Genomic DNA, 17834 nt, shown 5'->3' on the forward strand with positions numbered 1-17834 from the left:
CAGGAAATGGACCAGAAAGAAGCTCAGATGGGGATGAAGGCGAGCCTCCTTCTACTGCCCTGGCAGGGGCAGTCGGGGACAGGCCCCGGGGAAGATGGCCCTCGTAGACTGAGGCTGGAGGACGTGAACACAATTGGGTGGCCCAGGTCCGGGTTTTAGTTGAACAAGGGATCTGATGGTGGCTGGGAAAAACATACTATGGCGGAGGAAAGCATGGGCTTTGGAATCAGAGGAAGTTCCAGCTCTGCTTTGACTTCCAGGTCTATGGTGTAGTTTAGTCTGAGTTTTCACAAGGCAACTGGACTTTGGTGTCAGAAGGTAGGCCAGCTTAGGGGGTGGGATGGCCAGAGAGAGGCTGGGTTTTTGTGCTCTTTACTTGCCATCCAGGCCTGAGAGAAGCCTTGGTTCAGCAAGCTCACTTTCTTTTCTGTTGCACAAAGCATTACATCAGCGAGCCATCTGGGGAACAATAGTCCCTGCTTTCTATGTCCCTGGGTGGGGCTAAGGTGTGTCATTGGCCAGAGGCACCAGCTTTACCTTTTAAGGTTCGCTAGTGCCAGGGTGTCTGCTGTGTTCTCTTGGATCCCTGCCCAGAGAACAGGTGTCCAAAAGGGCCCCTTCCTGGATAAACAGAGCAGTCTCATGCCAGAGGAATGGGACAGAAGCTTGACTGGCAAGCTGCCACCTACCTGAGGGGCAGGGGACAGGGCCTTACTGGACTCATGCATCAGCCCCATTCGATCTATTCAGACTGACACTGGTTGCATAAACATTCTTATCAACACCCCCAATGCAAGGCAGCTGCCTAAAAGCAGAGCTGCTTCTCTGCAAGATTTTTCAGACTCCATGCTCCCCGCATTTAGCTAGGAGGTAATGACATTCTGTGATATTCAAGGTCAGGTTTTTCCAGCTCCTGCTGGGCTGATCATGTCAGTAAAGGAACTCTGTGAGAAGTGCAGAAGCTCCTCCCACCCAGGAGCTGTAGGCAGGACTGATGGTGAGCAGCCGGCAGCCCGTATCACCGAGCACTGGTTGTTGCCCGCATGTTTCCTTTCCAAATCCCAAATCTGATGTCAGCCAGGGCGCTCCCAAGGGCCGTGGGATCAGGCTTTAGTCTCTGGCTGGGCCAGGGCCACGTGGGCCATTAGCAAGGTTTGTGGCTTGGGGCCCAATCTTTGGAGTGGCTCCCCTGGTCCTGGGCCACATTCCAGGCTGGGAAATTTCTGGAGAGTCAGTCACCAGCCCATTTATAAGCTTTGAGAGTCAGGTGACTTCTGGAAGTTCAGTGGTGACTTCTGGAAGTTCAGTCATTACTTCCCAGCAGAAGTACTATCATATTTAATAGTAGCGCTTAAATGTGTGAGATGTGACTTCACGTTGTTAGAGTCTCCGTCTGAGCCCCTCAAGGGCCGTCTCACCCATTCATCCCCAGAGCCTGCCATGGAGCAGGTGTGAATGGGCCAGGGCTCTGTGGTGTCGTTTGGTCTGCTCGGTCTTTGGGTGAATTGGGCTCTGTTCTTCCACAATTAGCATGTTTATCCCTATGGGCCCCCCATGGCAGGCGAGGTAATTACGTTTATTTATTTATTTAATTATTATTTTATTTTTACTGGAGGTACTGGGAGTTTCAGGACCTCGTGCATGCTAAGCATGTGCTCTACCACTGAGCTCTACCCTCTTCCCTGGGAGTCTCCTGACGCATCTAAATGCAGTCCTTCCTGATGCGATTCCAGCTGCAGTCTATTAACCAGTCCAGCCTGGACTAAGGAAGGAAGGCCCCGGATTCTGCTCCCAATCTTGCTATTACTTTGGCCAAACTCATCACCTGTTCATGGGCCTTGGTTCTGCCCACCCCAGATGGAACTGTTGAAGATTCATCTATCCTTTGGAGTTTTCCTTCCTGCTTAAACTCTCTGTACCACGGTTTATCCGTAAAACAAGACAGTACGTGTCATGGGTTGTTTCAGGATTAAATATATTACTATATGTAAAGTACTTAAAACATAGTAAGCTTATATCAAAGTAATTAATATTTTATTTGCTGGAGTTCTTGGAAAGGGTTTTGAGCACCTTTAAAGAAGGCTCTACAACTTCAAGATCTCCTTCTGCCTGGGCTGGAGCTACAGTGATTGCAGGGCGGGAAGGGTAGGGAGGGGAGCCCAAGGGTTAGAACTAGGGGTCACTAGCCAGAGGGCACCTCCCTGGTAGGACACTCAGCAGCACCTGCCCATCGCCACTCCCACCATAGTCCAGTTCTCCATCTGGGACCCCATCTCCCCAGCACATGAGCCCACTTGTACATTCACACTGTACTCATACCCACAGGTACCCACAAAACTCTCTTCAGTGCATATCCACAGGTATACACACATTCACACACATCATCACCCATATAGGAACCCCCACTGTCACACACACGTTTCCAAACAGATGCCCAGATATGTACATGTACCTAGGTGCAATCATTCTGTTCCACTCCCAGACAGCAGCCTAGAGATAGATTGCTGAGCAGGGTAAAGATACAGTCAGTGTGCACACAGCACAGTGCATGGCACCTGGGCACCCAACTTCCCTCTGGCTCCCCGTCCTGTCCCATGTCTCCTAAAGAATCACAGAGCTTGAACTTAGTCAGGGACCTTAGCATCTAGTCCAGGCATTTTTTCCCCCCACTAGTGAATACATGGAGGACCAGAGAGGGGAGGTGACTTGCTAAAGGTCACACAGCAAACTGTTTCATTTTCTTTACCATTCCGCATCATGGGCCTTATGTACATGATTCGTTCACCCTCGCTCCTCTGCCTGAGCCTGTTCAGAGGTGGACACCTAGAGGAAGGTGAGGATTGTGGAGCTGGAGTAGGAGAGAGGAGAAGGTCAGAGTCAGAGGGAAGGTGAGAGAGTGAAGTACGACTGGTCACCAAAGCCCAGTGGGGCTGGTGAGACTAGTGAGACAGGGAGGGCAGGATCAGTTGACTGAAGTCCCTCAGGACTGATGGCTTCTGACCTGGGGAGGAATGGAGGGGTGGAACTGGTGCTGGGGCTTCAGGGCTGGACTCCTGACAGGGCCTGCTCCTGAGCTGTGTGGGGTCACAGCACAGAGGGCTGGTTAGAACAGTTGTACTCTCTGGACCTCTCCGAGGGCTCTGTCCTCAGAATTCCATGGGGAGTGGGGGGAAGCAAGAGTGGAGGGGACACATTGGTGGCAGGAGACCTGGGATTGATCCTACCTCTTAAAAGAGCCTGTATCTTTTCAGACCACTCATTTCTGGTCTCTCAATATTCTTAATTATTTCTTTTGTCCTTAAAGATGGGGATGGGGACTTACACTTCTTCTACAGTTTCCTGGGCCCAGAATTGGAAGTTTAGAGATTCACTTTGCTGTATAGATGTATGTTCAGGGACTCTCCTCGGCCCGTAGTGAAACTGAGGGACCATCTCCTCACTTCCACCAGCACTTGTAAGAGCCTCATCAGTGTCGGGGGGACAGTTTCCTGCATGAAGGACCTTGATGGTCTGGAAGATGTGCTTACATCTCTAATCACAGATACAAGTGTAATGAGAGGCTGGCCACGGCCCTGATCCCTGGAGGGATTTCTACTTTACATTCTACAAAAGGATAACGATGAACACATATCGTAATTCTTTTGTGGCAGGCACTGTCTAAGCATTGTACATATATGAATTTCCTTAATCTTCCCAACAACCCTAGGAGGTAATTTTTTTTTAAATCATTCTGACTTTAGACGTGTGAAGACTGAGACACAGAGAGGGTAAGTAAATTGCCCAAAATCACTCAGCTAGAAATAGAACCCAGTTTTGGACCCATGCAGTCTGGCCCCAGAGTCTGTGATCTGCCTCTATGCCACATCACCATCTTGTTACGTGCTGTTTTCTAGCTTTGAAGCAATTTACCAGCTATGGCAGGTCTCCAAAACCCAAAAGGACTCCACTTAAAAAAAGGTAGCCATATCAAAGGATTTTTGAAAGTTTAAATCATGTTCATGTATTTACCCTATAAAGAATTCTCATAAATTACTTAGCCATGAGTCTTCCCCACCAAAGCCAGGAGTAATGTTTCCTTAAGCTTTGAGTGACCGGTGACTCTACCCATAAGTTTACAGATGTGCACAGAGATGTTTTCTGGAAGGCAGCTGTGGTTTAGTGAAATGAATAGTAGACGTGGTTCAAACCCCAGTTGGGCCACTGAACTCAGTGTGCGGCCCTGCACCCTTACTGTGGGTCTCTGAGCTCCGGTTTCTTCATCACAAGATATATCATGAAGGTGGTGGGGACAGAATTACAGGGTGTAGGGGTCTAGTGCAGTCTTTGGCTAAATCTAAGATTGCTGTGAACCCAGGGGCAGAGGACCATACTGGAGACTCCAGATCTAGAGCTTTCTCTGCTCCTTGAGACTTCGGGGACCCTCCCAAACCCCGATCCCCGAGGAGGATAACAGAAGTGCTGACAACATCCAGCATTGGCTACATTGATTTATTGGAAGCACAGATCAAGAAAGAGATGAACACCGCATAGGAGGAAGAGGAGAAGCTGGGGTAGAGTGGGAGCTCTGGTCATTGACCCCATGGCAGTCCAGGGTAGGGTCCTGGTCCTGAAACCCCTTGCCCCAGAGGCGCCCTTCTTGTGGGCACTACAGGGACTAGGGTAGCCTTTCCCAGCGCTGGCAGCAGAGCTCAGAACAAGGGATCACAAATAGACACTAGGCCAGGGGTGAAAAAAGCATCTTTCAAAGTGCCAGAAAAGTAGCCTAGGATTTGCTCTGCCCAGGGCTGGGCGGGGCTGGGCCACGCAGGGCAGGCCCTGCCAGGCTGGGAGGGAGAGATGCCAGGGCAGGCCTGAGTTGGGGCACCTAACATTTGCGGCAGCTACTGGCGCAGGACCCCACGCCACAGGAGCTGATGCCGCAGGAGCCCACGCCGCCGGTGCCCAGGCCACAAGAAGTGATGGAATTGCAGGGGCCGCAGGGCGCGCACAGGCCGGTGCTCACCGCCACGTTCCCGGTGCAGGGGGCGCTGCAGACGCTGCCCGTCACGGGCCTGGAGCCGGACACGCCCAGGTCCCCGCAGACAATTCCGCCCCGGGAGCTGCTGACACCTGCGAACCCCAGAGGCTGAGTCAAAATTCTGGGGAGCCAAGTTTCCCACCTCCCAAATGATGCCCCTCCCCAAGCATCTTTACTTCACAACTCTAGGTCCATCAGCTACCAAAGCTGTGGTCTTTCCTGCTGTCTGACCCCAAATTCCTCCTGTGACGCCAGGCCACTCTTCTATTTAGGTCTCAACAAAACCTCTCCTTCCATCCCTTACAGGAAGCAAGTAAATCCATCCACACAGGGCCCAAGTTACTTACAGACATTCACGGCCCCAACACCTTCACATAGTCTGTGAAAGAAGAGGAAAAAGGCAACATTAGTGACTCAGCCGAGATGCAGACAGAGCTCCACACATTTTGGGAGTGGGGTCCAGCCGTGGTCAAGAAGGTAGAAGCAGAGAGTCTGCAGGAATAGTCCTCTGAGCTAACCACCCCAAAGTGATAAATGAAAGGTTTGTCCTGGATCTGGGGCCATTGCTCAGCCAGGACCAGGGGAGTGCTTGTGCACAGAGTAGGAAGGGGCAGCTCAGAACCAGGCTGGTTTGGGTCCTACCTCTGCTCCTCGCCCTCCAGCAGGCGCCGGTAGGTGGCGATCTCGATGTCCAGGCCCAGCTTGGAGTTCATCACCTCCTGGTACTCCCTGACCAGGCAGGCCATGTCCTGCTTGGCCTTCTGCAGAGCGCCTTCCAGCTCAGCCAGCTTGCAGCGGGCATCATTAACGGTGGCCTCACCCTGCTGCTCAGCCTGGGTCACTGCTGCCTCCAGCTTGGAGATCTAGGGGGCCCAGAAGAGAACAAGGTGGGTTATAGTCCACGGGTCTCTGTGCTCATTTCCTACATGTGTCCAGTCTCTCCCAGCCAGCTGGGATCACCCCAAACAGGGCCTCTCCCCTTCATCACCTGTGTCTCCCTGACTGATCACAACCAAGACTCTGGTCATGCAAATAGACTGGAGAATGAATGGTGAGATCCATTTGGGCGCAAACTACCCCCAGCCCCCCTGGTCTTGGGGAGAGATGACCCCTACCTGGCACTTGGCGTTCTCCACCTCGGCCGTCAGCCTCTGGATCATGCGGTTCAGCTCGTTGATCTCCTCCTTAGTGCGGCGCAGGGTCTCCCCTTGCCGGATCACCGTGGCCTTGATCTCCTCACACTGAGGGGAAGCAGAGAGTCTCAGGAAGCTCGGGATGGGACGTCCTGACCATTCAGGACACATCAGATGATGTGCCAGGTGTACAGTGCTCAGCTTGTGCCGCCATACATGGCAGCCCTGTCCTGCCTCTAGAACCTGAGAGCTGTCTGACTTTTGTTACCACCTCTAGGGAACAGAATCCTCTGACAAAAGAAGCCTTTTCTATTATACACCTCAAATCCCTCCCATCACCATGTATAGGAGGCAGGGGTCCTGGGCCACTCACTTTGCTGCGGTACCAGGACTCAGCCTCAGCCCGGCTGCGTCTGACGATGTCATCGTACTGCTCCTTGATCTCAGCGACGATGCAGTCCAAGTTCAGGTCCCGGCTGTTGTCCATCTTGACGATGACCGAGGTGTCTGAGATGTTGGCTTGGAGAACGCGGATCTCCTGCAGATGGTGGGGTGGCAGATGGAAGGATTTTGTTTACACCACTGCCTCACCAACCAAGTCTGTATCCAGCCTTCTAAGCCCTTCCCTCGTCTCTAGCCACTGCCCCATCTGACAGCCTCATGGACTGCAGCTCCTTGCCCAAATCCCCTTCAACTCCAATCCCGGAAAACTGCCCTGTCTTCCAGGCCAGCTGCTGGTTTTCTGCCTGGACCGCAACCCCTCACCTCCTCATAGAGTCGCCGCAGGAAGTCAATCTCCTGGATCAGGGCCTCTGAGTTGGCCTCCAGGTCTGACTTGCGGAGGTAGGCGCAGTCCACATCCTGGAAAGGTGGGGAGTCTTTGAGCTCAGAGAAGCCCTGGTAAACATCACCTGAAATCCTCTCTCATCACCCATTACATGGAGGCAAGGAGGAAAGGATCCCCAGTGTTCCTATTCCCATCCCATTTCCATACCCTTTCCCCAGAGGAACCTCACAATCTTCTCCCCTTCTGTGAGAAAATGCTTTGTGCCTTGGAGATGGACCACCAGCCTTTCACCCCTCCCACCTGAGACATCTTAGCCTCCCAGCTCTCCTTTACACCCTCCCCGGGACCAGGAAGCCTGCCAGACTGACTCACTCACTCGGCCACCTTGATCCTTCCCTGTCCCCCAGCAGTCCTCCGAAGCTCCACCTGGCCTCTCCTGGTTCTGCCCCATCCTCCCCCAGGCCCTGGGACTGTGCCCCTCCTCTGAGCAGACTTCTCGCAACGCTGGACAGGACACCGTCCCTCAGCTGAGAGACTGAAGTTGCCACGTCTCCATGGGACCCCAGCCACAGAGCAGAACCTCTGAAGCAGCACAGAACATCCAGAGGGCAAGCCAGCCACCCTCCTGCCCCAGGGCGGGTGCTCGAGGAGACTCCAAAGTCCTTGTCCCTGTGAAAAGCCTGGATGTGCCTTGCATGACCTGGTCTCTGGGATATTCTCCTCCTGACCCGGCAAGGTCAGTGCAGCCACACTGAGGGGGAGACCACGGGTCTCCCCAACACGAGCCTGTCATTCTGAGCCACCACGCGTCTGTGCTTCCCGATCCCGTGTTCCTCACCTTCTTCAGAGCCACAAACTCATTCTCGGCTGTTGCTCTCAGAGAAACTTCCTCCTCGTACCTGAGGCAGAAGAGGCAGAGAGGGAGGTCAGGGGAGGACAGTTCTCCCCACAACTCCCTCCACTTCGTACCAGCAAAGGGGGCAATTTTAGGGGCCTCCCAACACAGCCTGAGCCCTGGCGGCCCTGCTGGGTCCCCCCTGGCTGCATTTGGGGTGTGTCTAGGATTCTCTCTCTGCTTTGAATGAGGGGTCCAGGGGGCTACTCTTCTGGGACCTCACAGCCCTGCTCCCAAAGCTGCTCCGAGGTCACCTCTGGAGGAAAACGAGGACTCCGCACCAGCTCCACGCTAGGAGTGGACAGCAGCACCGGTGGGGCCGTGCAGCCCCAGCCTCCCCTCTCCTGGGGGTCCAACTCACTCAGCTGTGGGGGGCCCTATGTGTCCCAGAGGCTATCAGCGCTCAGCACCCGAGTGCGTGGGCCACCGGGAGTCCCAGGACCTGGCAGCCCTGAGTGACCCTGGAGCTCAAATCACATCCAGGTGCTCCAGGTGGGAGCCTGAGAGGCCAGGAGGAGAAGGTCTGGGAGACTGCAGAGGCCTCCTCCCCACAGAGCACAGGGCACAGCTGCCAGGTGATGGGGCTCAGAGAAGGCAGAGCCGAAGGAGAAGAGAGACATCTCCTGGGGAGTCACGGCCCTCCTCCTAGGCATCTGGGCAACAAGTGCCCCATGGGAGGGTCCTGCTGCATGTAACCCCCCCTGGCCTGTGAGGTCACCTGACCTTCTGGGAAGTTATTCTCCAGTCCCATCCAATGGGCTTTAACCCAAGTCCATTTCCTGGGCCCAAGGTCACTCCCGGCCACACTCACTTCTTCCTGTAGCCCTCCAGCACCTCCTGCACGTGGTTGAGCTCCGAGGCCAGCCTCCCGCTGTCGGCCTCCACGCACTCGGCCTCCCGCCGCAGCGTCTGGATGTAGCCGTCGAACAGCGGCTCCAGGTTGCTCTGGCAGCACTCGCGGTTCTGGTAGAACTGCAGCTTGGTCTCCAGCAGCTTGTTCTGCTGCTCCAGGAAGCGCACCTGCCATTGGGGTGGGAGGAGGGGTCAGATGGCTCCTACTGCCCCCAAATCTTTCGGAGGGTTGGAGGGGTGCTGTTGTTTTAAGGTAAACTCCCAAACCAGGAGCTCAGCAGAGATTAGACAGAGGTGGGCAGTGGGAGACAAGGCAGCTTTTGGGTTTTGGAGATTGTGATCTATGTTTGGATTTTTCAACTTAGGGGTGAGAGCAAGGGTCTGGGAAAGATCAGTCCATCCTCAGGTGAACTGAGTTATCCCACCCTGCTAAATCCAGGTGGCATGTGGTCAGGAGCCAGGTAGAGGCCTTTTTGTCACTGACTTCTCCATCAGTGCTCAGTCTGAGTTGAGCACAGGTGGGTTCAGGAAAGGTGTGATGAAGGACACCCCCAAGGCTGACCCTGTGGTCATGTTCCTATTTCTTATTTTCATTTCTTGTGTCTTGTCTGCATGTACAGCCTTCTTCCTCTGACACATAGTTCTAAGCCTTGTTCGTGTCTCTCTGTGGTGATTCTGCCTGTCTGGACAGAGCTTGTATTTACAGTGCTATCCTACCAGGAGCCTCTGCTCTATCCTCATCTCTCTGATCTCTGTGTCCTGGATGTGTGTAACTCCTCCATCAGACTGGGAGCTCACTGGGACCACATCTCTCCTGCCCCTGACTCCTGCTTCAGTGCCTACCCAGGAAGGGAAGGTTCAGGAAGGGTGTGATCAAGGACACCCACCTTGTCAATGAAGGCAGCAAACTTGCTGTTGAGGCTCTTGATCTGCTCCTTCTCCTCCTGCTTCACACACTGAGCATTGGGGTCGATCTCCAGGTTGAGGGGCGCCAGGAGGCTCTCGTTGACCGACACGGTGGTGATGCAGGGCGGGCTGGGTCCACATACGCCGCCAGAGCGGTATCCGAAGCTGCGGCTGCAGGAGCCGGCGCGGAAGCCTCCGCAGATACTGCGGCTGCCGAAGCCCCCGGTGAGGCCGCGGTAGCAGGAGATGCCGCGGTAGGGGGCGGCCGTGATGCAGCAGCGGCCGGGCCGGGGCCCGCAGGCGGAGACGCAGCTGAAAGTGCGGCCTGTGAATCCTGATCCGCAGGTCATGATGCTTCTGGGGGTTTCGGCTGCAGCGCAAGGGGTGGAGGACTGGAGCCTTGTGGAAACTCCAATGTGCTCCTCAAGGAGCCCAGGCTTATTTATGCTCAGACAGGAAGGGGCTTGGCTATGCAGATGAAGTCGCCTCGATTTGGGCTTTATGGGCTTGGGTGTCTAGCCAGGTCAAAAGCCTCTCGAGAATGTGCTTTAATAGTGGAGTGGCCCGCCCCATGTCTGTGTAAAGGATGCCAACCCCTGGGCTGTCGGGGAACTTGGCATGTTTCATCTCAAATTACCTTGCCAGTAGGGCATGCACTCATCTGAGGATACTGGAGAGAGAACGGCAGGTAGGGGAGGGGTCGGAGGAATGGGGCCAAGAGAAAGGGAGGAGAAGGGAGGCCAGATGTCGGAGAAGCAGGGGACTTGGGAATATGTAGGGTGTGAGTGGGGGACCCAGGAAAGACTGAAGTATTTACATATAACTTTTAGAAGTTTCCATCGCAGTAGTGGTCAAGGTGTTACTATAACATAAATCTGTATTTCCCTCATCTCCAGATAGTCCAGTTGGCTGCTGAAATATATCTGTCTTTTCTTGTCATGGCAGCAGCCAGCAGATTATGAAATATTTGTGCTTTATGTCTTCTTCCACTTTTATTATGAGAGTTTTCAAACATACAGAAAACTGGAAAGAGTAGTACCTGTATAACAAACCCCCTGACGTGTTCCACTGGGTACCTGGATTCAACTACCATTAACGCTGTGTCATGTTTTCTCTCACTGTTGCTCGCCCCACTATTTGACAGTTACAGAAAGCATGGCATGTCACCCTTAAATACTTGCGCACGCATTTCTTAAGAATAAGGACAGTACCATGCTCACATGCAAGAAAAAGGACGATAATTCCAAAGAATCATTTACTCTCCATTCCATATTAAAATTTCCCAACTGTCTGTCCTAAGGCTTTCTAAAACCGGATTTTCTCGGATTTAACTCACAGCTGTATCTCTTGTACTTTCTATAAACTGGAAGTTAACTCAAGCTGGGCTGTTTAATGTGGTAGCCTATAGACACATATGGCTCTTTATATATGTTAGTTAAAATAAAATAGATTCCAAATCTAGTCCCTCTGTGGCACTAGCCAAGTGCCACACATGACTAGTGGCTACTTTATTGGACAGCACGGATACAGAACATTTCCACCATCATACCAGCATCTATTGGATGGTGCTGGTCTAGAAGCTTGGTTGGGTTTAACTGAAACATTTTGGGGCAGAATACATCATAAACAATGCTATATGATGCTTACTGGATCACCCCAGGAAGCACAAAATGGCAGGTTGTCCTGTTATTGGTGATGCTAAATCAGATCACTTGAATGCATCTTCCCCTTTACAGTTAGAAAGAACTTCTGTAGGGCAACACAGATCCAATTTTCTTTTTATTGGTCACCGACTATGTGACCATCATTATATGCCATAAATGAGCTCTAATTCTTGCATCAACCATAAGAAGTGTGTATGGCTATTCCCATTTTACAGATGAGGAAATTGAGGCTCAGAGAGGATAAATAATCCACCCCAAATCTCCCAGCTAATAACTAGTGGAGCTCAGGAGAAGCAATGCCTTCTCACTGACAGGCAACGTCAACCCCTGGATTTCTTAATCCCTGGAAACTTTCAAGAGGATGAAGAATGTTGTTTAGGGGAGGATATTTGTGGATGTAAGGTTGGGGAGAGTCAGTTCAAGGAAGATGGGTAGAGTCAGAGGTGGTTGGGAGGGTTAGAACAAGGAGGGCCAGTGGGCATGAGCGTGTCACAAGGGCGAGGAGAGCCTGGGGGTCAAGAGATCTGCAGGACTCTGTGGCTGAGAATTGACTGGAGGGATGGAAAATGGCAGTTTTAGCTATTTGTATACCTCTGGTGTGTTGCAAGTACCTTGATAGATTGTACTGTATTCTATGTACCTATGAAGCTCCTCATTCCAACAGAGCAGCTCTAGAAAAATTATCTCATAAACTACAGGAGTATGCATTAAACAGAAGGGAAGAAAAGAGAAGTGAAATGCTGTGGCTGGCAACCCCTGTAGCTGCTGTGTCGTAGGGGTGCAGGCAGGTAGAGCAGCTTGGGGGGGCAGGGCTGGAGGGAAAAGAGAAGGAAGGGAATAGTATGTCTGCAAAAATTCAGGAGTGAGGGCTTGTGACAAGATAGACATGGGGTCATGGACTGTATCAGCTGTCTGGTCATCTCAGAGGAGGGTGTGACACCTGATGTCACTTTATGTGTTTGGGGAGCTGGGCCAGCTCTTCTGAGGTCCTTTATGCCCTCATCTGGCACTCTGGGCACTGCCCACTATGGAGCGGCCAGCTGGCCGGGTGTCCCGAGGAGAAGCCCTGTGAGTCAGGGTGTAGCTCACACATGATTTACCTTTTCTACCCATGTAACTCCCTATAAAAATGACATGAATAAACACGAGCTAATTACTAATGGCTGGCCCTTGCTAAGCAATTTTAAAGAAGCAAGAAGCAATTTAAAACAAGTTATAAAAAAAATTAAAATGTGACACTATTTCCTTAAACTTCAGGTATCACCAATCGCTGCTCATTTTGAAGACCTAAAGTGATGTTCAAGCTGTAGGTTTCCTTGGCGTGAAAAAGGCTGTGGTGGGGGAAGGGGAGAGGGAAGGGAAAGGGCCGGCAGAATCACCACCTACGGGAAGAAACAGGACAGAGTGGAACTTAGGAGTTTCCTCTGAGCCTCAGTCTCATTGCTCTCCTTTCTTTTGTGGCCCAGGGATGGCCCCACTGCAGGATTTTGTAGTGAATCATTCCTTTACTTTTCTTTACAATTTTAGGACCAAGGAATGCATCCCTAAACCATTTCCAGTTTTTGAACTTCATGTAAATGGAATCATCCTGTGCATTCCTTTCTTCAGTGTTGCTTCCTGTAGCTGTATTGCGTTCATTTTCACTGTGGATCGTACTCATTGCATGAACATGTCAGAGTTTATTTATCTTTTCCCTGGCGTCGTGGTTGTTTCTGGAGTTTGTGTTACGAACAGAGCTGCCGTGAGCATTCTTTTCCTTGTCTTCTGGTATATTTGCGCAGGAGTTTTTCTAGGGTATGTGGTTACTTAAGAGAAAATTATACAGGTAGTATATGCTTAGTGGAGAATATTTCATGAATATTCTTCTAAACTTGTAAAATAATAACATCCCTTGATACTAGATACTTACATCTCACTTCATACTAGATACTATACTAATAGCCAAAATGCATTAATGCATTTAATCTTTACAATCACCCTCTGAGGCAGGTGTTATTATTCTAGCTTTACAGATGAGGACACTGGGGCCCAGAGGGTTAAGAGGCTGGCTCAGGTGGTGTAGTTAGAGGCAGAGCTGCCACTCAGAGCCTGGTGTTACTGATCTCAGTGGAAGGGGTGAGTTTGTCTCATTTCATGCCTATCCATCCGCCATCTAAAAGTATCACATGGTAGATGGTGTTTGTATATAACACATTCACACACACGCTCGCCAGTCCCCTCCCTCCAGCACCTCCTCAAGGCCCTTCAGCATGTTGTCATTGTTCAGGACCAGAGGATAGGGGAGAGCTCACCCTTGTTTGTTGTGAGCTTCCAGTCTAAGAGAAAAGCTGGACATGTACCCAGATCATAAGCAAAACTGCAAACCCTGCAGCATCCCAATGAGTTCCAATGGTTGGTTCATGGATATGTTCCAAGGGCTTGGTACATAGAAGGTGCTCAATAAATATTTGTTGAGTGAATGAAGTGAATACCAGCTGCATTTTAAGTGCTGAGTAATGGAGCCATCAAAGCTTGATGGTTAATTGGCAAAGCTTTTTAGTAGGATGGGGTGGGGACCAGATGAAGCAGACCAGAGGGCGGCCATTCCTGGGGGTGGGGGTAGGATGGGGAGAGGTTCCTGCTGGGACCTGAGGAAGGATGAAGCGAGTAGATGCATCCCTTACCAAAGCGAAGTCCTTGACCTGAGCAATGATGGGGGTGGCAGGGAAAGGTGGCCAACAAGGGCAAGGATTCTGAAGGCCATGAGCCAGAGTAGAGATGGGGAAGGATTGGAGAAGGGAAGAGAGAAGTTGATAGAAGATAGATTTCTAGAGAAAAGGAAGGAGAAGATGCTTAGTCTTAAATTATTACTCTCCAGGGCCACTTGGAAGAAGGTTAGATACTGGCTTGGGGGGTGAGAAGATTAGGGGAGACAGAAAGGGAGGGGAGGGGAGTGGAGGAGAGTGGAGGAAAAAGAGGGAGAAGCCTCAGGAGAGAACGGTGGGGGATGCTCTGGGGGCGAAAGAGCAGAGGAGGAGGAGGTTGATGGGGGAAGGGCAAAGCACTGAGGACAAGGTGCAGACGTGCCCGAAGAGGTGGGCAGCCTTGGCTCCAGCTCTAAGGACGTACACCCTCAAGGAGCAGGGATATGGGCTGGGGAAGGCGCCGAGGCTCAGCCTGGTTAGTCAGAACAGATCTCATCAAGGGTGGCGCTCCTGAGTCAAGCTTCACTCCCTGCCAGTCTCTCCATGAGGGCCTTTGGCCCTCCCTCCTCTGGTGAATTTTCTCATGGATAATTGGCTGCTGTCCCAAACTGTCTTGGCTGAGGAGGCAGGGGCTCTGATGGGGGCCTCTCCTCAAATCACCAACCCAAAGGTGCTGCCTGGTGCCTGGACCAGAGGGCAACTCCATCTCTAACAGCCTGCGTGTTGTGCAAACAGCCACCTTCTCATCCCTCAATTTCCCTCACTGGAACCTGGCCTGCACCTGCTTTCTGTGAACAGAAAGCATGAGCTGCAAGGTTAGAAAGGGCACAAAAGTGCAAGCCTAGAGTGCAGTTTTGGTATCTTTCAGATGTAGAGTCCGTAGGCTGATTCCCAGCCTATAGCCATGGAGCAGAATGACATGGGCCCTGCTTCTGAGGTCTCTGTCTCAACTGGATCTCCACTATCACAGCATCTCAGGATCCCTTCCTCTTCTGCAAGGACCCTCAGGCGTCCCTACCGCCCACTCTCTGAAATACTTCCATGCAAATCTTTTCACGAACACTGTCCCTCTGGCTGCCTTACTGAAACCTGTCCTCACACTTTCCAGGAAGCCTGTCTGAACTTTCCCATCAGACTAGCTGCATTCCACATTGTCCCGGAATGGGTGCTGCCAATAGGCATTCGCATTTTTGATGGTATTGCTCTCTTCAAGTTTCTGGCCTTTCTCATGAATGTGGATCTGTCTTCCCTGTCAGGTCAGGAGCTCCGGAATCCATGTCTCCTCCTCCTCTTAATGTCTTCCTCCCTCCCTCCAAAATTAAGACAGGGTTCAGCATATTGCAGGGTCACATCAATCACAGAATCCCTGGATCCTACAATGAGACAAGATTTTATCTTGTCTAATCTATCACCCATCTTGGGGAAATCTTCCTTATAACATCCTCCACAGGAGGAAGGCAGACTGAAGGGAGCCTTGAACAGGAACTTCCTAATGTTAAAATCACTTGATTTACACCTTCTTTCCAGGCATCCTTTCAAACAAGATCTACTTGGGCTAAAAGAAGAGGCTCTGATCTCCAGATCTGAAGGTCTTTTGGTTCACCCTGGCTCCACAAACACGATGGCCACTCCAGAATCAAGAGTGTTTCTCATTTACGTAAAGCTCCCCTAACTGACAGCCATAATGCAAGCTCCTTAGGAAACCAGGGCTACCTGCTCTCCTTCTGGGAAGCTCTTCCTCAAACCCAACTTCTGTCTGTCCAGCTGCATTGAAAACCTAACTTCTTTTGCTCTCTTTGGAGTTCCACTACACTAGGATGGATTATCAGCCGCATATCTCTTACTCTCAACCCCTGGGCTACTGACTAATCAGCAGTTTTCAGAATCAAGCAAAAAGCAAGATGAATGAGCATGTTAATGGATTTATGGTTGAGAATTTCTACGGTCTATTAAGACTAAATAAGAAATACCAATTTGTCAATTATTACAGATAACAAACTTTTTGGACTGTCTAAACTTTACTTTTCTTCTAATAGTGTGGTTGCCTAAGGATTGGTGACATTTTCCCTTTGCCTACGAAGAGAGATTCTCATTGGACCTTCCCTGGGGCAGTTGGGCTAGAGGACAAACATTTGATTATGGATTCTTTTCCAGGATAAAGGAAGTAACATTATCAGAGGTCTCTAGTCCCCCCTTTCCCTTGGACTGACCCCCATGGTAGAATAATAGTTGGTAATATTTATCGAGTACTTGCTATGAGCCAGGTTGTGTTAAGGTTGTGTTAAGCTTATGTTAAGCTTTGTCCATGTCTTATTTAATTTAATCCTTCTGTTCATCCTTTTAGATAGGCACCATTAGTGGGAATTTTACATAGATGGTTTAGGAATGTGGGTAGGTATATTCCATCAAGTCTGCTGCTACATTTACAGCAGCAGCATTAACAACAACAATACCACATATCCTTACCTCCCAATCAAACCTGCCACTATAGCGATGGCAACAGCAGTGACAACAACTAATACGATTACTAATGTTATTTACTAATAAAATGCTAATATGATTACATGCCTAGAGTGTGTCAAGTTCTGTTCTGAGTGCTTTACATGGATTGATTCTTTTAATCCTTACAGAACTTTATGAGCTGGGTACTATTATCCCTATTTTACAAATCATGAAGTGAGGTATGAAAAGATTACGTAATTGCCTGAATTTACACAGCTAGAAAGTGGCAGAATTGGACTTTGAAACAGGGCAGTTTTGAATCTGAGTCTATGTTCTTAGCTGGTAGGCCATGTATTTAAACCTTTTAGTTACAATTATATTAAGACATAATTTTGCATAGTGAGTAAGTACACATATCACACACTATTGAAACGAAAGGTCATGGAACACTATTTTTACTACACATGATGCACTCTGATATTTTATAGTCTATCCAGAGACTCCTGCTTCTTAATGATTATAATAAAACACATCTGCACTCTGTGCTGGAGTCTACTGAGACTGTGCACATCTCTGTAATTCTCCAAGGCAGTACTGGGAAGAAAAGGCTTAATTCATTTCCCAGAAGAGTGAAGTGCCTTGTCCATAGATCACACAGAGCTAGTCATGGAAGCACCTTTGTTTCTTCCCAGCACTTTAGGGTTCATGACCCATGCTATCCACACTGGATGGATCACACACACCGATAGGGATCTGTTCTGACATCTTGCAAGGCTACTGACAAACTGCTGTAAAGGGAAGGGGATTGCAGGGCTGGTATAGCATGGAAAGCAGCTTGGACTCAAGGGGGCGATGGTAGGGGGTGGATGCTCTCCTCATATGGCTCTACCTAGAATTACTCTTTGGTATTCTGAGCCTAATGCTATACAGGCTCATAACAGTGTTGTCCAAGCCAGTCATTCTGGACCCTGGAGGAAACATGGAGCCTTGAGGTGAAATCCAGGACATGTTACCCTTGCTTGGGACCTTTTTGGAAATGGTTGGGCATTCTTGAGGCCGTTGAGCAGTGTGTCCCCTTAGATTTCACGGAAGACTCTGAGGGAGAGAGTGCCTCCCCTCAGCATAGGTTGGCCAAGAAGGCCTAATAAGTTGGCCTAGGGACTGGTCTGTGTGCAAGTAGGGGTAGGTGAGTGTGTACATAATCATGTGGGAGTATGTGTGAGATTATGAATGAGAAGATCAGCATATGAGTGCATAGTATATGTGTATATAGGCGTGTGTCTGTAAGAGAGAGAATATGTTGATGGGTGTAGGTGAAGGATTTGGGAGCAGGTGTGGTGGTGTTGGGTGTGTGTGCGTGTGATTAAGTGAGAGATTGTGTAAGTGTGGGAATTTGGTGCTGCAGATATCAGTGTGAGGGAAGTCATCGACACACCTCAGGTTCCACATCATCT

General features: G+C 50.4%; 1 protein-coding gene across 1 annotated transcript; it reads right to left on the bottom strand.

Annotated features, from left to right (window-relative positions):
• Nucleotides 1–4471: 4471 nt before the first annotated feature.
• LOC102510166 (keratin, type II cuticular Hb1) lies at nucleotides 4472–10019 on the bottom strand. The gene is made up of 9 exons (XM_006172515.3): nucleotides 9572–10019; nucleotides 8644–8852; nucleotides 7776–7836; nucleotides 6916–7011; nucleotides 6524–6688; nucleotides 6133–6258; nucleotides 5660–5880; nucleotides 5365–5396; nucleotides 4472–5109 (listed from the first exon to the last, which is right to left on the bottom strand). Exons 1-9 carry the CDS (start codon nucleotides 9938–9940, stop codon nucleotides 4865–4867), a joined length of 1524 nt encoding a protein of 507 aa, XP_006172577.2. The 5' UTR covers nucleotides 9941–10019; the 3' UTR covers nucleotides 4472–4864.
• Nucleotides 10020–17834: the final 7815 nt, after the last annotated feature.

Source organism: Camelus ferus, chromosome 12 (genome assembly GCF_009834535.1).
Source record: "Camelus ferus isolate YT-003-E chromosome 12, BCGSAC_Cfer_1.0, whole genome shotgun sequence".
In the NCBI taxonomy this organism is placed as follows: Eukaryota; Metazoa; Chordata; class Mammalia; order Artiodactyla; family Camelidae; genus Camelus; species Camelus ferus.